Source organism: Salvia splendens, chromosome 16 (genome assembly GCF_004379255.2).
Source record: "Salvia splendens isolate huo1 chromosome 16, SspV2, whole genome shotgun sequence".
Taxonomy (NCBI): Eukaryota; Viridiplantae; Streptophyta; class Magnoliopsida; order Lamiales; family Lamiaceae; genus Salvia; species Salvia splendens.
In genome coordinates this window covers 4,497,106-4,520,979 of record NC_056047.1, presented here as the reverse complement: position 1 = coordinate 4,520,979, position 23,874 = coordinate 4,497,106, and the positions used below count along the sequence as shown (strand labels likewise).

The 23,874-nt window shown below is 40.4% G+C and overlaps 2 protein-coding genes across 2 annotated transcripts; both read left to right on the top strand.

Annotated features, from left to right (window-relative positions):
• The first annotated feature begins 6,420 nt into the window (after window positions 1–6,420).
• Window positions 6,421–8,686, top strand: LOC121772308 (uncharacterized protein At5g39570-like). The gene is made up of 2 exons (XM_042169350.1): window positions 6,421–7,664; window positions 8,376–8,686. Exons 1-2 carry the CDS (start codon window positions 6,579–6,581, stop codon window positions 8,445–8,447), a joined length of 1,158 nt encoding a protein of 385 aa, XP_042025284.1. The 5' UTR covers window positions 6,421–6,578; the 3' UTR covers window positions 8,448–8,686.
• Window positions 8,687–19,675: 10,989 nt separating this feature from the next.
• Window positions 19,676–23,605, top strand: LOC121769765 (phosphate transporter PHO1 homolog 9-like). The gene is made up of 13 exons (XM_042166518.1): window positions 19,676–20,388; window positions 20,539–20,833; window positions 20,933–20,981; window positions 21,083–21,154; window positions 21,226–21,355; window positions 21,519–21,639; window positions 21,746–22,004; window positions 22,089–22,193; window positions 22,285–22,329; window positions 22,413–22,565; window positions 22,659–22,955; window positions 23,043–23,179; window positions 23,332–23,605. The coding sequence occupies exons 1-13, from the start codon at window positions 19,836–19,838 to the stop codon at window positions 23,423–23,425; spliced, it is 2,310 nt and encodes a 769-aa protein (XP_042022452.1). The 5' UTR covers window positions 19,676–19,835; the 3' UTR covers window positions 23,426–23,605.
• Window positions 23,606–23,874: the final 269 nt, after the last annotated feature.

The window sequence follows — 23,874 nt, the reverse complement described above, 5'->3', positions numbered from 1 at the left end:
GTAGAAGAAGGAAGCTCTTTCTTACATGTCAAGTATGTCGGACCGAGGAAGCCTGGGCACAAAAGGCTGCATTGCACACCCGAGAAACGACAGCTTGTTTCGAGTAGCACCATCGCACAGCCCACACAGGCGAGCAGCAAGACTTTTACATTCCTCGAATCTCGCTTGCTTGATTTAAATTTTGATTTTGATTTTGATTTTGATTTTGATTTAGATTTTTCATTATCACCAAAGCAAATATACCTTTGGTATGCCTACTCAGACCATAAAATTAGTGGAGTACTACTCCATAACAAAGCTATTCTATCATTACAGAAATTAAATCAGCCTTACCATAAAATCAGCCTCCTTTTTTCTTTAAGACAGTAATTAGTTGATTAACACTGTCAGTGACAATAGCATCATACTTCTCCATATGAGAGATAACCTTTGAGACAAGATGTTCCTGCACTCACTCGAAAACAAACATGCTTTATATATGGATGGATTCACATTATCAACATCTAGAAACAGAACAAAGGTTGAGATTGACCAGGGCAAACATAACGGTCCTCGTTAATACTTTAGGTTTTTCTCCGTTTTCTCCTTCATCTTCAACTTGAAGCAGTTGCTCGCACATACCCCAGTACGTACTTTTCAATAATTGATATATGTTGACTGTACCCTAAGATTCATTTCCAGTTTTGTCGTCGCAAATTTAGTCCTTTCGAACAAATTCCAGGCACATGACAGAGTAGCACAGACCTACCAAAAGTATGCACACCTGCATTGTCAAAACAAGGCAGGGCTCTTACGCTTAGAAATCCTAGGATAGAGTGCTAACCCGATATGCCGGAATAGTTTTGGACTTAATATCACTATTTATTCCAACTGAGTTGCATAAAAAGTAGTAATTTAGATCTTCCAACAAGGCATCACGCTTCTGTAATAGAGATGATAAAGATTTCTCTGAAAATGTTTCCACTTGATCGAATCAAGAGACATGAAGGAACATATTCAGTAACATCTCATGTGATGAGTAATATCTGATAGGTATGGTTCTTTTTATCTTGACATAGTTCTGTGATGAGTAATATCTGATAATGGCGTATAGAGGGAGAAGGAATCTCATGTTCTGGTGGAATTTTTTTCACGTATATCTTAGTGTACATTGTTCAATTTGATAGATGACCTTCTTGGATGTTGACAATCTCGTGAAGTGATTGGACAGATTTTTCTCTCAAGGCTAGTGAATCAAATATAACGAGTTACGCAATTTCACTGTCTTCCCTAAAATTTATCCTGATCAAGTGCAAACCTGGCATGGCATAGACACTAATGAAACTTAGAAATTATCCTAGTGAATGCCATGGGGCTTGAAGTCATCATTGCTGGGGAAGAAAGAAAGAAGGGAGAAGAGGAAGAAGAAAGAAAGAGGGAGAAATTAAAAATTTTAATGAGAGTAACAAGACTGAATTGTCCTTTATGGTCTTAAGGATATTTCTGTCCGAAAAAATTAAAAATTAGCTTAATTGATATTAAGTCGAAGTTGACGTTCTTCAAAAGATATTTTCAAATGTTACAAACCAAAAATGATAATTTAACAAAGTTCGTGTACTAAAAAAATATGTTCCCTCTTTATTATAAATATATATGTTAGAGAGATTGGGGCGCGACAAACATACATTTGAGAAATAATGAGTTATCAAATAGTGGTCTATTCTGGCATTCTCTGACCAAATTGTCCCACAAGTTGACAAGATTTTGTTTGAAATTCCTAAAGCCACTTTTGGAGCAGGGATAAGCCTCAACTTCCCCCTAAGTCATTCAAAGAAGTTTGTTTCATTAACAACAAGACATAAAAAATAGTTGATCTGATTCAGTAGAAGGAAAGAATACTGCCATTTTCACCATGTCAACAAGATGAGCAACAACTTTGTTAGCCTCATCAATATCCTTTTCCAGAATACTATATGTGATAGTGATTACTGATTAGTGGTGCACTTGCAAAGCAAAGTGAGGAAATCTAAGCCTTATTAGTATAATAAACTCAAATGAGTTTGGCCATTGCGGAGTTTTGGTTGCTCTGATAATGGTCTTTTGACTGCCTCTGGAATTTTCTTCCCATCATCTTTCATAACCTCTAAACAACAAATATCATACACGTAATATGATATATAAAAAAGTAGTAGAAAATAACTAAAAAAAAAAAAGAAAAACGGTGAAATGAGGTTACAATAAAGTAAACTAATAAGAGGAAAGTGGCGGTTACCAATCAAGCTGAGGTTGCCTTTACGACCACTTTCATTAGAACTATTCGGGTCAATCCGGCGAGGTTGTTCAGATTCTTCTTCTCTCTCTTCTACATTTCTCCTCCTACCCATTTTCTACTCAAATCACCAACTATCTTTACTCAAAAACAACTAAAACTACTACGTACTACGACCAACTACCCTTTTTCTACTCAAATCATCAACTATCTTTACTCAAAAACAACTAAAACTACTACTTCCTCCGTCCCAAGGAAGATGACCCCTTCCTTGGGAAGGCACAGAATTTTATGCAATTCTATTTTGTGTGTTAAGTGGAGAAAGTAAAGTAAGAGAGAGAATAAAGTAGAGATAAATGTGTTTCCATATAAAGTAATGGGTCATCTTGATTGAGATAGACTAAAAAGGAAAGTATGTCATATTTAATGGCAAGAGCAGTACTACAACCAACGCTACTTACTCTAAAACATAAAACAGAGTAGAAAAATAGCTTCAAAGGTATTGTAAAACTAATACGACCCTTTATATTTACTTTATTAGAATTTGATTTGATTTGATTTATTTTAGTATTATATCTTTTTGTATCCCTCCATTAAAAATATTGTTTAGCGACATTTTTGTATGATTTATTATTATAGTTGTTGGGATTTGATTTGATTTATTTTAGTATTACGTCTTTTTTTATCCTATCCTATGTATTATAAATAAATGTATATAATATTTGATTAAAATTAAAAATAAAGAAATAAATATTCTGAGAAATCTTCTAATTTGGAAATATTATGATGCGACATTACCTCTTTTATTATCATCCGAAGAAAAGTGAGTTGAAAAAGTTAGAGGAATATAGGTTTACATTTATATAGTAATCTATACATATATAAAAGTTGAGTTTTGGCCATATTTTGAATATTTATAAGCTTTGGGCAACATTTTAAAATTTTAGAAGTTTCGGGTGATGATTGTAAAATGTTACAAAACGTTTCTATAAGTTACTTTTGTAGTTGCTCAATCATGCAAATTGATCACAATAATGAAATCACATAATGACTTCCTAAAGTAAATGCCATTAAAAAAATAATGTAGGCATATAACTACCGATGGTGTGGTGAAAAGATTAAATTTGATGACTTTAGAAATAAATGTGAATACCATTAATGATACAATGTAACCCATATGTAACTGCTGATTATAGTGTGATTATGGTATAGTTAAATCATTCCATTTAATGATTTATGAGGAGTTTTCAATTTATGCGTTTCTTGACTTTTCAAATTCATGACTAAATTACCAATTGTAGTTTCCAATCACAAATTTTGGAATTAATGTATCTAATTGATTATATCACAAATTAATATTCATTTAAATTATTATTGATTAGCTAGAAAACATATTTTTGTTTCTATAATGTTTAGTGGAATTTAAAAGGTTTTAGAAATTATTGGTAGCCTTTAGTTTTTGTCTATAAATACATATTCTTTTATTGTGGAATTATCTTTTCAGTGTGCAACTATTAGATAAATTTTAAAATTGCTTCCTCAAAGGATTCAACTCCATGCAACGGTTATTGGAGAAGGTTGAGGTGGAGATATAGTCCTGTATAAGGCGAAGAGAAGAAGTGAGTAAGAAGCTATGGAGAGAGGATTGTGTAAGAGAAGGTGAAAAGAGAATAGCACTTTTAAATCTTATTTTGAGGATTATTCTCTATTTGAGTGTTTTAATTCATATTTAAGTTTTTTCTTAATGTTAGTTTGTTTTATTTTTTGTTAATTTTGTTTGAACATTTTCCATCTTAGCCATAATAGTTATTTTTTCTCAAATAAAGAAATCAAAGAAGCTGACTGTTTATTTTCATAGTTTTCATGCAAAGAAAACTCCCAAAGTAAACGAAATGGCGAAATGGAGCAAAGAAGACGAAGAACATAAAATACCACTTTTTTTTTGCGCGAGTACATAAATCATCAATTTGGAGATTAACGAGATAAATAAGACTGAGGTAAAGAGTCAACGGTAGTTTCCGATAGAAATAAGCGGGGAGAGAAGTAATTTATGTGTGTTTTGTTGGGCTTTTGTTTTGTTATTTTATTTTCTTTATTTTGCTATTCTTTATTATTGTAATTTTAAGGTTGTTTACAAATATGAGTAATTTTTTTCATAACTTACTAATTATATTTTTATTAACAAAAGTTAAAGTTTTATTAATATTTATATGTGTGTGCTTTTTATTTGTTTTGTAGTTCCATCATTTTATTTTTTAGACGATACTATTATCCAGAAAAATTTTATATGTATATTAAATATTTTATTAGATTTATATAATCTTAGTATATACTCTTACATTTTATTTAATCTTATGTAATGATATTAATGATATTGTAACTTATTTTATTTTATTTATTTATTTATTATCAAAATAATAATAATAATAATAATAAGGAAATATTCTAAGTCGCGCATAGCTTTTCAAAAGAATGCGTTGTTAGAAGTTTTGAATGGTGATAATATTTTAAAAATCGGACCAGCTAGTGTGTGAACCGGCGAATAGAGGATTAAAAATCGGACCAGTGTGTGAAAAATAGACGCCTCTACCATAGCTTTTCACTTCCTCCATTTATAATAAAAAAATGCTTTTATGCTAAATAGGTCAGAAAACTGAATATTAAATTTAAAAATTGATTAGCGTTCAAAGCTATAATGACAGATTTTTTCCTTATAATGTAGGTAGGGTAATATTAATTGTAGAATTTAAATGTTGAATCACAAAAGACATTTAAATGTTTTTATGATAATAGAAAATAATAAATTATTATTATGCATATTTCAGTAAAATTAGAAGTTGGAAATATTTTTTTTTGTTTTTATGATAATTAGGCGAAGAGGAAGTGAGAAAGTTTATGAAACTTAATACTAATACATATCTCCATATAATTGAGATGAAGGTAACGGTTTAGATCTAGGGTTCAATGTTTAGCGTTTAGGGCTTATGATTAATGGTTTAGGGTTCAAGTGTATCGAGCCATTCTAATTGATCTCAAATCTAGAAGATAATAGGGTTTAGGGTTTAGTATTTATGGTTTAGAGTTTTTTTCCCTATTTATGGTTTAGAGTTCAGAGTTTAGTATTTATGGTTTAGGATTCAAATGTATCGATCGAGCCACTCATATTGATCCAAAACTCTCTTTTATATATGTATAGATTTGCACAATTTTTTTAAAAAAAAACAAAATCTCGTCATGTTTTTTTTAATTAAAATTGCAATTTCTTGATATGAGCATATAATCAGATTTACAGCCAAGATTCAGATAAAAAAAACCTTGTAGGCTGACCCATTGTAAGATATCGAATATAGATCTAAAACCCTCAAAATAGAATAAGCGATCAACAATGTAAAATTGAACTGGGGCGGAGGGAGAATTTTATTGATATTTGGCTCATTTGTTGGTCATGATGAGTATATTTAAAAGTTAAGGGTTTATGATTTAGGTTTCAAGGTTTGGGTTTTTAGTGTATAGGGTCACTATATTGCAATGAAATGAAGCTCGACTAGGAAGTGTCTCGCCAATGCAATCTTAAATTATTGCAACGTAAACTTGCTCCTGCAGTTATAACTCAACGGTTAATTCATATTTTCACAGAATTAAAATGCTTTTAAATTTTAAGTCTGATATTTAAATGTCAACACAAATAAGTGTTGAAATTTTAATGTGATCGTATTGACATTTTAAACAAAAGTTAGCATTTAAACGCACTCTTGTGACTATGTGGGGTTATTGTCATTGAAAAAGTATAATCCAAAGTAAAAATATGTCGAATATTCTTTTGTTTATCATTTCACAAATTTTATTTCGCATAATGAAATAAATATGAAGAAATTAAAATGATCCGTGCATCGCACGGGCGTGATACTAGTTTTAAAATAGAATGTGAGTATAATGAGTTGGCGAAGAGTGGTTTACTTTTATCAAAAATAGAAAAAAATAAAGTAGACAACATTTTATGGACGGATCAAAATGAAAAAACTGGATAATAGAGGGAGTATAACAAATATTTAAAATTATTTTTTCGGGCAGTGGAATGTAAAGTACTATGTCTTCCTAAAGTTTCCGAATTTCGTCGTAATAAAATCGTGCCGACAGTGTACAATCAATCATTTAGAATTTTAGATCCTTATTACAATACGCAGCAACGCGTGGCCGACGCCACGTGTCCCAAACTACAATAACGACTTGCATCGGATGACGAAATTCCGACTACTATAAATGGCTAATAATTGAGCCTTGCATTTCACACACACTCAAAAAAATATCCAGAAAAAGCAATCAATCGAAAATGTCGTACTTCCCAAAAGGCCACCACGACACCGGCGATGAGGTCGACGACTTCGACGAGTACGATCCCACCCCCTACGGCGGCGGCTACAACATCGAATTGACCTATGGCCGCCCCCTCCCCCCCTCCGAGGAGACTTGCTACGCCAACACCTCCTCCGCCTCCGACGACTTTGACTACGATCGCCCCCAGTACACCTCCTCCGCCGAGCCCTCCGCTTATGGTGAGGACGCCCTCGACAACGAGTACAAGAGCTACTCCCGCCCCAAGCCCCGCCCCGGAGTCAATCGCCCCACCGAGTACGGATCGGGCGGCGGGAGACCCGATTACGGTAGATCGGAGTCTGAATATGGATCCGGCGGCGGCGGCGGAGGTTATGGTAGGAAGCCTGAGTATGGAGAGCAAGGATCTGAATACGGATCTGGCGGCGGTGGTGGAGGAGGTTATGGCAGGAAGCCTGAATATGGTGAACAAGGATCCGAATACGGATCTGGCGGCGGCGGAGGGTATGGTAGGAAGCCCCAATACGGGGAGGAAGGATCCGAATACGGATCCGGCGGTGGTGGCGGAGGTTATGGTAGAAAGCCCCAATACGGGGAGCAAGGATCCGAATATGGATCCGGAGGTGGCGGCGGGTATGGGAGGAGGCCTGAGTCTGAATCTGAGTATGGATCGGGCGGCGGTTATGGAAGGAAGCCTGAATCTGAGTATGGATCGGGAGGCGGTTATGGGAGGAGGCCGGAATCTGAATCTGAGTATGGATCTGGCGGCGGTTATGGGAGGAGGCCGGAATCTGAATCTGAGTATGGATCGGGCGGCGGTTATGGGAGGAGGCCGGAATCTGAATCTGAGTATGGATCGGGCGGTGGTTATGGGAGGAGGCCGGAGTCTGAATCAGAGTATGGATCGGGTGGGTATGGGAGGAAGAGTGAGGAGGAGAGTGGTGGAGGGTACGGGCGGAGGCCGGAGAGGAGTGAGTATCAGAGTGAGGGGTATGAAAGGCCTAGCTATGGTAGGTCTGAGGAAGAGGATTACAGGAAGCCTAGATACGACAGGGACGATGATGAAGGCGGCCGCAAGAAATATGTCAGTTTTCTTCTACTACTATTTCATTTGAATTCCATTGCTCTTTCTTCATGTTTGTGTTTGTTCATATCTTGTTTCTAAGGTTTAGTATTGAATGGTAATCATAGTAGAGTATTAAATTGGCTTCTTCATTGTAGATTAAACTCATTGTTGTTTAAAAGGATAAATACAGTTTGGGCTAAAATAGTTGTTCGCTAAGGTGTCATTTGATTCTTTAGACACAATAATAGTGAAATAAAATGTGTGATAAACCAAAATTGGATTTGTCTATGATTAAATTAGTCATAGGTGAAAGTTAGATACTTGGCATTGCGGAGGCGGGGCCAAGGTACCTTGTCATGCGCCGAGCTTTTGTAGAAACACACTCTAACAAGAGATAAGATTAGTCATGGCCTTTAATCACAACTAATCATGGCAACTGAACTGCCCTAAGATGATTTGAAAACTTGTGATATCCTATTGACCTTGACTATTTTTACAATTTGTTTGATTTCATATCATGTTGAAAGGACTAGGACAGAAGAAATCCTTGTGATAAGGATGAAAATACTAAATCATTTATGTTATTGATCACAAACTTCCTCATGAGTGATAAAATAGGATGTCGAAATTGTGTCATGTCCTTGAAACATAATGTAGTATGCTGTTTTTGATGATGTTGGTAGAGTTTTAGTACAAAGCATGAAGTATCTGAACATGGATGATGTGCAGGGAGATGATGACGAGTCTGAAGACGAGGATAAGCGTCGCAGGCACCACCACCGCAGGCAGTATGATGACTGATGATGCTGCTGGTGCCATTTCCGTTTCCTACTACTCTGCTAAATAAAAGACTTGTGTGTTTCTTCTATGCTTTGCTGTTTGTGTTGTGATGCATATTGAGCTTTGCTTATCCATATGCTTGAAATAAAGAGAAAAACTCATGCTGCCCAATGTAGGCCTATTGACTCTTTGTGGTTTTGTTATAATTTATGAGTGGGTTTATATGAATTCTCCAGTGTTTGTGGGGAAGTATTTGATTACCCAATTTTCCCTCTTATGTTTCTGCATTTTTGTATGGCTGATAGGATAGGAACTGTGAATCTGATCCTTACCATATTAATCAGAATTTAATTAAATTCTATGATTTAAATGTCCATTTAGCCTTTCGAATAAATATTGGAGGAACTAGGAACACACAACACCTTTCTTGATAGAATTGCTGAAAAAAATTAATGAAATTAATTATGTACATCAAACAAGATTATGCCTGCATAGGGGGCAAGTGAGCTTGTGCTTGAGCCGCGTCTCTATACCAAGTGCGTGGACGCAGTGGTTGCAGTCGGAGATTGTTGCGCGCTGCTCCCCGACCTCGTACTCACTGAGGCAGATGGGGCAGCCACCGTCCGTTCCTTCCTCGCTGGTGCAGGTGTCAACCACCATTCCAGCTGCGCTCGGCTGCGTTACTGGTGGCACGGAGACGGAACTCGTCCCTACAAAACAAAACAAAAAGTAAATACGTCCCACAAAAACACCGAAGCATACAAAAGTAAATACGCTCCTATGATAGCCAGAATATCCCCAATGCCTATAGCACAGGGCCGTCCCGACAAAATCAGAGGCCTTGTGCAAAAATCTAAAATGAGGCCTACCACTATAGAAAAAAAGACAATGCATTTTAAAGCTATATGATAATTAAAGAAAAAAGACAATGCATTTAAAGAAATATACTATAGAAAAAAAGACAAATTGATGCGTTTGCGCTGCTCCCAATCGCAATGGCCGACGATGGCAGGCGCTGCAGAAGCGATCAACGATGGCTCTGGTGAGCTGGTCCCTGTTGCGGCGTTTGTCGATGAGGAACACCGAACACGAACAGGCGGCTCCCAGGTCTACGATCGGGAAAAGAAACCGATCAGAATTGGAGTCACGGTGCTAGAAAAAGGCCTGGGCGTTGCTATACAAGAGAAATAGCTTTGTTGGGCTGAAAAAATAGGAATACATGTATATGGGCTGAAATATTTCAGAGGCCCCTGAAAATTGGGGGCCCTGTGCGGTCGCACAGGCCGCACTGGCCAAGGGACGGGCCTGCTATAGCATACCAATGCTTAAAGTCCATTCTATTTTATGTACATGTGTGTATAATGTAGTGTGTGTTGTGCGTGTTCTTACTTCTACCAGACCAAGGATAAATAATTCAATATATGCTTTTGAATTTCTTTATTTATTTGGTATAATTGTGACTATTTATGGAAGATGATAGTCATAATGTACCGGTTCTTGTAAGGATAATTTTATTCATATGTGGTAGTCTTATCCAAACCTGTACTTTTGGCACTAATTTAAAAATAATGTAAATTCCATAGTTAATTCCGTCGTCTCACATATAATATTCTCGAATCCCACAAAATTATTTTGATTTTATCATATGATAGTATATACAAAAGGATTCCAGTCATCTTCTACTTTCCTATTTTTGTTGTTGAGAGTTGATCTTGAAATATAGATTGGATATTCTAATTTTTTATAAGGTATTGTGTATTTAATTAAATACACAATTAAATATTGATTGGATCTGTTTTCCTTTTATGTATCCTTTTCTGATCAATTTTCTTGATATAAGAAAAAAAACACCAGAGTATCTGGTGCAATTTCGATGAGTTGATGTAAGTGGTAAATATTCTTCTGAGACTTGTTTGGATGCAGTCAGTTCTTGATTTCTATGGTATTGAATTTCTTCATAGAAGGGCGGTAGTGACGGTCGTCGCCTGCTTGAAGATCCTTCGTCGTGGCACTAGGAACTTCTTCAAGTTCGTCGATGGTGCGTATCATAACATTACTCGATTATCCTAAGCTTTCAGACAGTCAGTGTGCATCTGTTAAGGGATGACTCCCTTAATATGTTCGATCCGTTCAATGATCAAGAAACGTATCCGAAATCGTCGAGCGCCCAAGAGGTTTGGGTCGGCGATGACTCCTGATAAAGAGAGGCTGAGCGCGAGATTGAATCTCGTCGGCAGCGGTGGTAGAGTTTCTTGATGCACAAGTCAATTGAGCCAAAATATTAATTTTCATAGATAGATTAATGAAGATCGAAGGCTCTATTTATACTAAACCCTAGGGTTGGTTCAACCTAATCCTAATACGTCCGGGAAAGAACCAACTAAGAAAACCCGAACGGGGCTTATAACTTGCCCGACTCGATAAGCAATAAAATAACAATAATTCCAAAGTCAACATAATAAAATAAAAAGAAAAGGAAACAAAAACATATGATCATTGTCGCCCATCGCGACTCAGCTCGTGAACTTCCTTGGTGGCTTGATGCGGTCCCTTGGCCTTAACGTTCGCGTGGATTGCGTTACGGGCTGCTGTTGTTGCTGCGGAGAGGCTGCATCCCTGTGCTCTGCCTCCTCTGCCTCGCCGCTAGCCGGGCTCGTATCAACTCCCCCCGGCTTAACAGACTCCTTGACCTCAAGGTGGAGAGTTGGAAAACGCTTGCGAACGACCTCCAAAGGCTCCCACGACGGGGAGTCTGAACCATCCGACCAACGCACCAACACATGCTCAACTGCTTTACCCTCATGCCACATGATCTGGGAATCAACGAATTCTACCGGGTACACCACCGGGCGGCCTCCCACAAACTCGTTTGGCAGCGGCACGTGCAGCCCCGAACCTTCACCCGCCACAAATTCACGCAGGAGGCTGACGTGAAAGACGTCGTGTATTCGACTACCCTCGGGGAGGCGCAGTCGGTACGCCACTGGCCCCACCTGCTCCAAGACTTCAAATGGGCCATAGTAGCGCCTTGACAGCTTGGCCGACAGCGGCCTTGCTACTGAATGTTGGCGGTATGGCTGCAACTTCAACCAAACCAGGTCCCCTACTTCAAATTCGACATGGCGACGATGCTTGTTGGCGGAGTCTCGCATTCTCTGCTGGGCGCGTTCCAAGTTACTGCGCAGCTCACGGAGGAGCGCTCCTCGCTGTCGGATCAAATCTGCCACCTTCGGGGGGGTGGCGACAGACGGTTGGGATGCCACTAATAAGGGCGGTTCACGGCCATACAGGGCCTTGAAGGGTGACGTCCCTAGAGCTGCGTTGTGGAAGCAATTCAGAGAGAGCTCGGCCCACGGCAATAAATTACACCATTTCGAAGGACGATCAGCTGCGAAGGCTCGCAGATACTGCTCCAAACCGCGATTCCGAACCTCCGTCTGGCCGTCCGACTGCGGGTGATATGCAGTGGAGAAATGGAGTTTGGTACCGCTCAGACGTAGCATTTCTGCCCAAGTGGCATTCAAGAAAACCGAGTCTCTATCGGAGACCAATGTCTTCGGGAATCCATGGTGACGGACGACGGTGGTAATAAATAGATGCGCCACTCGGAGTGCGTCAAACTTTGCAGGCAACGGAGCAAAATGCGCGTACTTAGAAAGTCGGTCTACCACTACCATGATTGCAGTATACCCCCTAGAGGGGGGAAGACCCGTAATGAAGTCCATGGAAACGTCTTCCCATACCTGCGAGGGGATCGGCAGGGGTTGCAACAACCCTGCGGGCTTTTGGGTGGAGTACTTGGTCGATTGACACACCACACAGGATTCCACAAATTTCTTCACATCCCCGCGCATCCGTGGCCAATAAAAACCCGCAGAGAGCAGGCGGAAGGTTCTCTCGTGCCCGGGGTGGCCTGCAATTGGCGTACAATGGTGTTCCCGCAATAGAGGCATTTTTAGCTTAGAATCGGGGCTGAGGAGGATCCGACGCTTGAAATAAACCAGTCCGTCAACGAAAGAGAGATGGGGAGGGGCTGTCCCCGCTGCAATCCGGGCGACCAATTCACGCAGGTCAGGCAACTGCGCTGTCTCTCCCCGCAGCAGGTCCAGTATCTTAGGAACCGGAGAGACTACAGCCAAGAACGCCGCGGTGTCCGGTGGTTCTTGATCCTCACCCGCTCCTGGAGCTGCTGTCAAGAATTCTGGAGTATCACTTTCCGGAGGGTCTGTGCTATCATCCCGGCGCGACAGAGCATCCGCCGCCTTGTTAGTACTTCCTTTCTTGTACTCAATGCTAAACCGATAACCCATTAATTTCCGCACATATAGGTGCTGATCCGGCGTCTGGACAATCTGCTGTAGGAGATCCTTCAAACTCTTCTGATCACTCCTAATGATGAACTCCCTCCCGAGAAGGTACTGCCGCCATTTCTGAACTGCCTCTACTATAGCGTACAACTCCTTGTGATATGTCGAGGCCACACGACGACGTGGCCCCAATTTCTTACTGTAGTAGGCAATCGGGTGTTTATCCTGGATCAGTACAGCCCCAATGCCAACGTCAGAGGCATCCGTCTCAACGCAAAATTGCTTGTCAAAATTCGGCAAGCTGAGGACAGGGGCAGATGTCATTGCCTGTTTGAGTTTCAAGAATGCCGCCTCCGCGTCCAACGACCACGCAAAGGCCTTCTTTTTAAGTAGATCAGTGAGGGGGGCTGCTATCATGGCGTAGTTTGCCACGAATCTCCGATAATACCCCGTCAAACCCAAAAAGCCCCGCAACTGTTTGACCGATTTAGGAGTGGGCCATGAAGTCATTGCCACGATCTTTGCCGGGTCGGCTTTAAGTACTCCGTCTGACACCAAGTGACCCAGATACTCTACCGTCGTCCCACAGAAAGAGCATTTTGAAAGCTTGACGAAGAATTGGTGAGTCTGTAACAATGCCAAAACCTCAGCCAGATGCGAGCAATGCTCCTCCAAAGTCGGACTGTAAACCAGGATGTCGTCAAAGAACACGATAACACACTTCCGTAACAAAGGCCGAAAAATTTCATTCACGGCGGCTTGGAAGGTAGACGGCGCATTTGTGAGACCAAACGGCATAACCAAGAATTCAAAATGCCCATCGTGCGTTCTAAAAGCCGTTTTAAAGATATCCGCGTCATGCATGCGTATCTGGTGATAGCCCGCTCGCAGGTCCAATTTAGTGAAAAACTTCGCCCGTCCTAGCTCGTCGAACAATTCATCCGCCGTTGGAATAGGAAAGTGATCCGGAATCGTGGCCAAGTTCAAAGCCCTGTAATCGATGCAAAATCTGAATGTCCCGTCCTTCTTCCGGATGAGGAGGACTGGTGAGGAGAATGGGCTGTGACTACGTTGGATAATTCCCTGCTCCAGCATGTCCCTTACTTGCTTCTCGATCTCATTTTTCTGGAAATAGGGGTAGCGGTAAGGGCGCACATTGACTGGCTTCGCGTTAGGTAACAAATGGATGCGGTGATCAAACTCATGCCGCGGCGGAATGCCCGTCGGCACGGAGAAAACCGGTCGGAACTCATCCAGAATGCGGCGAACTTCTGAAGGGATATCCGGTGGGAACGGCTCGTCGGTTTCATTGTCGGCCCCCTCACCCGCCGAATCAATCTGAATGATCTCATAAAACTCATGGGTTGATGAGTGAGCTATCAGCACTGCTAAGGACTGCAAGGATATGAGGCGTGGGGACGGTTGAACGCCGCGCAGCGACAGGCGGACCCCGTCTCGACTGAACTCCAGTGTTTTTCCTACAAAGTCGGCCGAAATCTTTCCCAATGATTCCAACCATTCCATACCCAACACAATATCCGGGCCATGTATCTCCATAATGTGCAGATCAATGAGGAAATCAATCCCCTGAATCGAAAGCTTGGATCTGCGTGCTATGTGCGAGCAAACTAATGACGCGTCGTTCCCCACATAAACGCGAAACGGGCGAATAGGCGATAGTGCTAACTGTAGCTGGTTTGCCACACGTGGATGTAAGAAATCGTGGGTGCTACCTGTATCAATCAAAATGCTCACTGCCGTCTGGGCAATCAAACCCATGACCTTGAACGGGCGGCCTTTAGTGCCTCCTGACATAGCGTGGAGATGTGACAAATCCGCAGTGATAATGGTCTCCCCCTCCTCGCTACAATCTGACCCGGCGGTCCCTATGTCCTCTTCCTCCTCGCCCACGTATGACAACATTTTCTGCTTGCACACGTGTCCCGGTACCCATTTCTCGGGGCAGTGGTAACATAGACCCTTCCGGGAACGATCTGCCTTTTCCGCGTTCGAAACCCTGATCGGTCTGAAGGGCGTTCTCGCGGACTCCTTCCCAGTCACCTCCGGTTGGGCTGCCGTTGGAACCGAAGTGGTAGTAGGGAGCCGTGAGTCTCGGCTGGGCCACTTGCCGCGACTAGACGGGTGATGGCGTTCCTCGTGCGATGCCCCTAGGCGCAAGGCTAGAGCCATAGCCTCGGCCAACGAGTCTGGCTGTTGTAACTCCACCTTTTCCTGGATCGGTTCCTTAAGGCCGGTTATAAATATTGGAATCAATGCCTCATCGGATAGGCCTTTCACCCGGTTAAGGTAGCGCTCGAATGCATCATGATATTCAGTTACGGATCCTGTCTGAACCAGCTTCGATAACGGCCCGATGCTATTACGAAAACTCTGCGGATCAAACCTATGGCGCACATCTTCCAAGAATTTCAACCACGTCACCATAGGATTGTTCTCCCGATAATTAAAAATCCACTCCGCAGCCGGCGGTTGAAAAAGCATTACCGCATAATGAAGCCGTTCAGAGTCCGGCATACGTAGGTGGTCGAAGTAATATTCCACCCGAGCAATCCAATTTGTTGCATCCGACCCGTCAAAACGGGGCGCCTTCATGGTCAGGTCCTTCGGCCTATCAGTTCGAGTTGCTGTGTAATCTTGCCGTGCAACGGGAGGGTCCCAAGCTGTGGTCTGCCGGTACTCCCGAAATCCCCTAGCGATTTCGCGTGGAAAACGATCAGGCGGTCTGTCCCAATTTGAGTGCTGGCGAGTCTCCGGCCGCACACGATAGGGTGCCGTCTCTTGATCGCACTGCTGGGCGCGGTTCCCACGAATGAGGGACTCGCGAGTCGCACCCCGCCGGCGACGGATATCCCCACCACGGTCACGCCGTCCGTGGGTGAAAGTCCAGGGGAGATCCTCGTCGGCTGCTTCTGCATCGTCAGAAAACAGAGGATCCGGGTCAGAGCTTTGCTTCGTCTCCAACTTCCCCAATCGTAATTCAACGGCATCGAAACGAGCCAAAATTTTCTCAAACCCTAGCGACATGGGGTCGCTTGTTCCAGCATTATCGCTAGGTCGGTGGGTGGCCTCCCCTGTCTCGCGCTGGGGTCCCCGTGGCATGCCGTCACCAGAGCGGTTGGCCCCGGAAAAAACGGCGCGAAGTATCCCCGATCAGAATCTGCGCGTTGCCGCCGGTGAGGAGGCCGGCTGGCGGAGGATGGTCATCGACGCTGTCCATGTAGAGTACGCAATGAAAGACACCAGTTGTTAAGGGATGACTCCCTTAATATGTTCGATCCGTTCAATGATCAAGAAACGTATCCGAAATCGTCGAGCGCCCAAGAGGTTTGGGTCGGCGATGACTCCTGATAAAGAGAGGCTGAGCGCGAGATTGAATCTCGTCGGCAGCGGTGGTAGAGTTTCTTGATGCACAAGTCAATTGAGCCAAAATATTAATTTTCATAGATAGATTAATGAAGATCGAAGGCTCTATTTATATTAAACCCTAGGGTTGGTTCGACCTAATCCTAATACGTCCGGGAAAGAACCAACTAAGAAAACCCGAACGGGGCTTATAACTTGCCCGACTCGATAAGCAATAAAATAACAATAATTCCAAAGTCAACATAATAAAATAAAAAGAAAAGGAAACAAAAACATATGATCATTGTCGCCCATCGCGACTCAGCTCGTGAACTTCCTTGGTGGCTTGATGCGGTCCCTTGGCCTTAACGTTCGCGTGGATTGCGTTACGGGCTGCTGTTGTTGCTGCGGAGAGGCTGCATCCTTGTGCTCTGCCTCCTCTGCCTCGCCGCTAGCCGGGCTCGTATCAGCATCTTCCAAAAAAAAACCTCTTCAATGAGCATAGAGGCTACAACTTGGTTGAGAAAAATGTGTCTTGTTTTAGTACACTTCAAAGGTTGAGAAAAAGGCACTTGTTAGATTGTACAGGTTGGAGAATGAGAGGATGTTTGATAAAAGACTAATTCTTGAATATATTACTCCTTATTAACCTGTTGACAACTTTGCTTTAGAAAATTTGCATGAAAGGGATTTTTATGGATCAACAAAAATAGAAAACTACTATGTAAACAATTTCAACTTGTTGACACTTTTGTTTAATCAGATTTTGGGCAAAGTCATCAACTAGTACATTGCAACAGTTTGTTTATGCTAATTTTGTAAACAATTTACATTTAATTTTGAATTCACATTTCGTCATAGAATTCGTCTTAGTCATACTAATTCACAAGGTTTATTTATTTATTTATTTACAAAGTACGATTGAAAATTAAAATGCGATAAATTCATTGGAGTAGCCGTTCTCCTACATGACCAAGTCCATTCCTCTACACTAAATGTCAAGTTGCAATTGAAAATAACATACCATCAATTATGTGATTTTTTCTAATTAAATTTGAAACAAGTATATTAAATGATCATATTATCATTTTATTAATGTTTAGCCAAAACTTATGGAGCATATTGTTCCGTTCGTACACGAAAAATTATTAGGAAGTTGTACCATCACATCATGAACATGAAGTATTAGGCTATTTCCCTTGTGTATATCTTTATTTATTTGCTTTTACATTTGTCTCCATGTATTAGTTGACAGTTCTCTAAACTCAACGCTGTTGTAATAATAAAAAAATTAAGATAATAATAATTAAATATTTATGTGATTAGTATGCCATGGACTTTTGTGAGAAGTGAGGTCAGATAGATAAAGTGACGATTACCTAAAGAAAAATGGTTAATTGTACGAAAGAAATGTGTGAATATTAGACCATTGTACATAAATTTCATACACTGGTCTACACAAGCAATTATTGTTGATTAATTATTAATTGCACAAGTTGAATCTAAGCTTTTTAGGCCATCCACGACGTTGTTCCTATACCGTTCCTTAAACCACTATTTGAGGGCCCCACTGTACTTTTTTACTCCATTCCTTAACTAAGGAACGGAACCTGCAACCCTCTGTTCCTTAAATTACTATTCATTCAATTTCATTTTTTTTATTTCCAACCCAATTCAATTTAAATAAACACACTTTATTAAAAAACAAACACACTTTATTAAAAAACACACAACATTAAAAAAAATTAAACTTTTAGAAAAATAAAAAACACACAATTAAAATCCTAAAAAAATAAAAAACACACAATTAACCTTGCAGCGGCTTCCTCCCGGTTACGATGGATGTACGTACGGGAGCGTCGTTGGGGCGACGCGGCTTCTTCGGCCTCCCGTCGTCGATCTTCTTCAAGTGATTGTTGCAATATTTGACGCATTTGTTCAAAAGGATCCATTAGTTTGATTAAATTTGGGAGAAGGAAAACAGAGTTGATTTGAGATGAAAATTGGGGTGGAAATAGAGAGGAATAGATGTGTGTTTGTGATTGAAATGAGTATGAAATAGGAGTATTTATAGAGTAAATAAATAAATAAAAAATAAAAAAAATACAAAACGGATATAAAAAAACGGTCACATTACCGTTGCAAAAAAAATTTTTTTTATTAAATTCGAATTTTTAAAAAAAATTGAATTATTGCGTCACCGGGACGAAGCCCACTCGCGGGGCAGCGAGTAGGCTTCACGCGTCGAATGGGAGGCCGCCACGTCGCCTCGGCGCGTGGCGGAACGTTTCGTTCCGCGTTCCTCCGGAACGGAACGCGGCACGGCATAGGAACGGCATGGGCACGGAATGCGACGGAACGAAGCCCGCAACGCGTGCCGCCGCGGAACCGTCCCGCCGGAACGGCATAGGAACCGCAACGGCACAGCTTTGCGGGTGCCCTTATTACCGTCCAGTTTCAAAGCGAAGAGATGATTGACGATATTTTGGCCGAATTTACAATAAATAAAAAAATAATTTGATAGTTTTAAAGCTTTCAAAGTTTAGGTTTAATTTAAATCATATTTGAAATTTATAAGGAAAATAGACTAGAATTCATTTATTGCCATCTACATATGAACCTTTTTTATTCAACTCTTACAATATAATCCGGATTATTTTTTATCTTTTTAGATGATGTCGTTAATAGTTAACAGTAAAAAAAAAGTTCGATTTACTCATAGGCAACCAAAACGATTAATTCACTCATATATTGAGAACCCAACAAGAATTTTTGAAAATAATGTAGGATTCGAAATCAAATTCATTAATCTTCTAAGAAATCGACGATACAATCGACAATGTTGATTCAAGATGTACTAAGAACATTTCACTTCAAAAATCGTGTAGAAAATGAAGGACTTTAATTGAAAGCGGACACTTGAAGTGTATGAAATCTCAGATTATATTCCCGGAATTTGCAATTATGGCAGCGGCGCCTAAATCCGAAAAATTCGATCATAACCAAACATAATTTTAAAATTCGGGTTGGTCCAGATCCAATTTTTAAAAAATTTAGAATGTTCAAAACGGATATTTTAAAATCCAAAATTCGATATATAAATATATTTCTATATAATAAAATTACATTACAATTATAAACCTAACAAATATAAAACCTTTGTGTTTATACAATTCTAATGGTATTTATTATTTAATGTTAGTTTTTTTAATTTTGTATTGAATTTTCAATTTTTTTTTGGTATTATATTATCAGATTTTTATATATAATTTTATACAATTTCAGATTCTCATACAATTTATTGGAGAAAAAATTGCATGTTCCATTTATGTCAAAGTCTTCAAAAAAAATCAGGCAAGAGAAATACACGGAGTTAATTAAGCGCGTAGCACAGTAATCTCCAGCCGGAAATAGAATAAATCACGCACACACCAAATCTCTATTAATTAACACAGCGTGAACAGCGGAATTATTAATTTAGCAATAATCCAATTTTAATTTAATCAGAGACAGATTTGATAATCACACGACCAATTCACCTTCTTCCTACTTAATTAATTAAATTAATCACATTTCCTCTCTCATTCAATGAATACTCAAACTTCTTATAAATCACCACTCTGCCTGCCCTCTCTCCTTCTTCAATGGAACAACAATGAGAATGAGATGCACTTATAATTTGCTCATCAACAACAATTAATCAATCAATCAATCACAACACACAGAGAGATACAGAAAGATGAAGTTCGGGAGGGAGCTAGCTTCCCAAATGGTCCAGGAATGGCAGGCAGCATACATGGACTACCAAGGCCTCAAGACGCTGCTGAAAAACCACATCGCATTCCGGAAGAACACCGCCTCGCCGCCGCCGCCGCCGGAGGTGTCGCGGTCGCGCTCGCTGAAGCGGAGGCTCACAATGTACAGAGCCTTCAGCGGCCTCAACAACCTCAGAGGCTCCCCGAAGAAGGCCGACGACGAGGTCATACTAGTGAGCTCCGTGCAGCAGGAAGGATCCGATCAGAGCTATTACCAGACGATGTTCCTCCGCTCGTCCGAGGAGGGCGGACAGATCGAGCTCGAGTTCTTCAGGAAGCTCGATCATGAGTTTAACAAGGTGGTTACGTTTTACTCGGAGAAGGTCGAGCAAGTGAAGGTGGAGGCGGAGGAGCTCACTAAGCAAATGGATGCGTTAATTGCTTTGAGGATTATAGTCGATAAGCCTCCCACGGTTGCGGCTCAGTTCAGCGCGGCTCCAGCTACCGTCGTTGCTTCTGTCAATGGAGCCAAACAAGGTCAGATTTGGAGATTTTAGGACTTGTTATAAATTTGGAGATTGAATTGATTGATAATGCACAAGTTGATGGTTGACCTAATTTTAGATAGAAAACAGAATGTTGATGGTGTTTAATCAACGTGTGAGGTTTGGTTATGATCTTATGTAGGTGGATTGCAGCTGTATGCGATTCAGGAAGTTGAGATGAGCTCCGAAGGCGGGGATGGGGACGGAGAGGTGAGGGCTAAGAGAAACAGGGCTTTTAGGCCTGCTTCTTTGGAAGTGTTGGATCATGTAAAGATCAACGTCGAACCGGATACTCCAGTTTCGACCTTGAGAACTATAGTTGGGAGTTCCAAATCGGATTTATCGTTCAGCAAGGATGAGCTGACGAAGGCGGAAGTGCAGCTGAGACAGGCCTTGACTGAATTTTACCAGCAGCTAAGGTTGCTCAAAAGCTACTGGTAAGGAAATGTTTTATGCAATATGAATTGAATGCGTTTGTTTTACTGTTGCGGCGGTGAAGTGAAGTAGACTTAGATTATGGTCAATTGGTTTTGCAGTTTCATGAATGTGCTTGCCTTCTCCAAGATAATGAAGAAGTATGACAAGGTATAGATACATACTGCTGGCTTGCTTTTGCTTCAATGTTGACATGTGCATCTCTATGTTTGTTGTTGCTGCTGCTGACTCTCGGAGTTGTTTTGTTGCAGATCACCTCGAGGAGTGCTTCCAAAGCTTACCTAGAAATGGTGGACAATTCTTATCTTGGCACCTCTGATGAGGTTTGTGTTCTGAGATGTGTTGATTTACTCTCGCGAGGTTTTGCATTTTAAACCTTGTCCGGTTTTGACAGGTGAACAAGCTCATAGAAAGAATAGAAGCCACATTCATCAAGTACTTTGCAAATGGAAATCGTAGGAAAGGGATGAAATCTTTGAAGCCCGGGCATAAAAGGGAGAAGCACAGAACAACATTCTTCCTTGGTAAGCTTGATATGATCCTCTAATAAAATGTCTCATATGCAAAATTGGGACTGGCTTCATCTTCTGGCAGTCTATTAGTTTGATTAAAAGATTTGACTCTCTAGGAACAAAGTACTCTTTATATTCAACTGTTTGGCTAAGGTGAAATATTTGTCATCTTTAGGTCTGTTTACTGGTTGCTCGATAGCACTTGTTGTTGCCATTATGGTCAGTCTGCATGGCCGTGCTCTCCTGGAGCAGGAGGAACGGACAAAATACATGCAATCCATATTTCCACTCTATAGGTACTTTTTTAGCCACTTTCACACGCTAAAACCACAATCACTTTTCTTTTTCTTCATTTCTCCATTGTAATAAAATATTGCAAAACTATAATCTTCATGAATGCAGCTTGTTTGGTTTCATTGTCCTGCACATGCTCTTGTATGGAGCAGACACTTTTTTCTGGAGGCGATATCGGGTGAACTACCCCTTTATATTTGGATTCAAACCAGGAACAGAACTAGGCTTTAGAGAAGTCCTCCTCCTTGCTTCTGGCCTATCTGTACTCTCATTGGCAGCTGCGCTTTCAAACCTCGACATGGAGATGGAGCCATATACAAAAGAATATAGTACTCTAACGGAATTGGTTCCATTAACCTTAGTCTGTGTAAGATCCTTATTTACTTGAAGAGTCATACATATGTCGATTGTCCTAGTGCAGATTATTAACTCATGGATGTTTCATTTACAGGCTGTGTTTGTTATAACCATCTGCCCATTGAACATAATATATCGTTCAAGCCGTTATTTTCTCATACACTGTGCATGGCATTGTGTCTGTGCTCCACTTTACAAGGTACTTAAAAGCACTTATACAAATAGACAGGACATGAAGAAACTGAGAAAATTTACCTCGATTCTCACTTCTTGTCTTCCTGTTTATGTAGGTCACTCTTCCGGATTTCTTCTTGGCAGATCAGTTAACAAGTCAGGTTTGTAACCACCCTCAGTTAAATCATAATCAAGAATATGAATTTGTACTTAGAACTAGTCTTGCTTGTGATCTTGCTTTCAGGTGCAAGCTTTCAGATGTTTGCTCTTTTATGCCTACTACTACTTTTCGGGAGATTTCACAACGCGGACAAATAATTTCCTGAAGGACAGCAACTCCTACGATATTCTGTACATTGTTGTTGCCATCATCCCATTCTGGTCGCGTTTAATTCAGGTAATGAGTTGAGACTACAAAAGATTCATGTCAGTCATCTTCATTTCTCTCTCTCACAACTTAAACTAAACTCTGTTGCTTACATTAATTCAGAGCCTTCGTCGCTTAATTGAGGAGAAAGATCGCAGTCAAGGTGCCAATGCCTTTAAGTATTTCTCAACTATTGTGGCGCTTGTGATAAGGACAATACTTAGTCAAAAGCAAAAGCAAAAGGCACCTAGCATCATGTTTTGGAGAATTATGGCATTATCAACGTCAGGATTTACAACAATTTTCAACACATACTGGGATATCGTCATCGATTGGGGCCTTCTGCAAAAGAATTCAAGAAATCCATGGCTGAGAGACAAGCTGCTGATTTCTAACAAGGCTGTATACTTTGTTGCCATTGTGAGTATTCTACTATGACCTCTTTTGGTCTGTTTATATTGTTTGCAATATGCAAAAACTGCAGTTTTGAGCGTTCTTGAATTGCAGGTAGTAAACATCCTTCTGAGGCTAGTATGGATGCAGCTTGTTCTTGATTTTCAAATTTCATTCCTCCACGAAAAGGGCATGGTTGCACTCATTGCCTGCTTAGAGATCCTGCGTCGTGGCATTTGGAACTTCTTTAGGTTTGTTCATGAACCCCATCCTTCTCTGATGCAGAGAAAGCCAAAAATTCTAAATAGACAACCTAATCTTTTAGCAGAAACCAAAGCCTAAAACTAGTGGAGACAGAGACTAAAAAATGGATTTAACAAATAGACTTGTTTGATTTGGACAGGGTGCAGAATGAACACTTCAGCAACGTTGGAAAATATCGAGCTTTCAAGACAGTGCCATTGCCGTTTCACTACGAAGATGAGAAGATCATGTGATAAAAAAAATTCATTTTTTTTGCTTTCTTTCAAATTCTTTAAAAACGACTGAGAGTTGTACAGGCAAATTTGGTTATTGTTTGTGTGTAGAAATCTTCATGTGATCGAGTTAATAGTACTCGAAATTTTGTGTACAATAAGATCACTAAATGAATGTAAGTTGAATCAAATTTGTTACTACTTCTTTCAACGTTTGTTAATCTTTTCTATTGCAAGGAATTTTTGTTTATATTTTCGCTGTTTGTAATCCAGGGGCGACACCTCAATTCGGATTTTAGCATTGGAGTATTATTCGATTTTTGGACTTGCATCTATTTTTATGCAATTTTGGATTTTCGGATCGAAACTGATTTTGAATTTTCTGATTCGTATTCGGATTTCGGACAAGTCAGATAGGATTGAATTCATTTATTATAAAATTTCAAATTTTCGGATTAAATTTGGCAAAA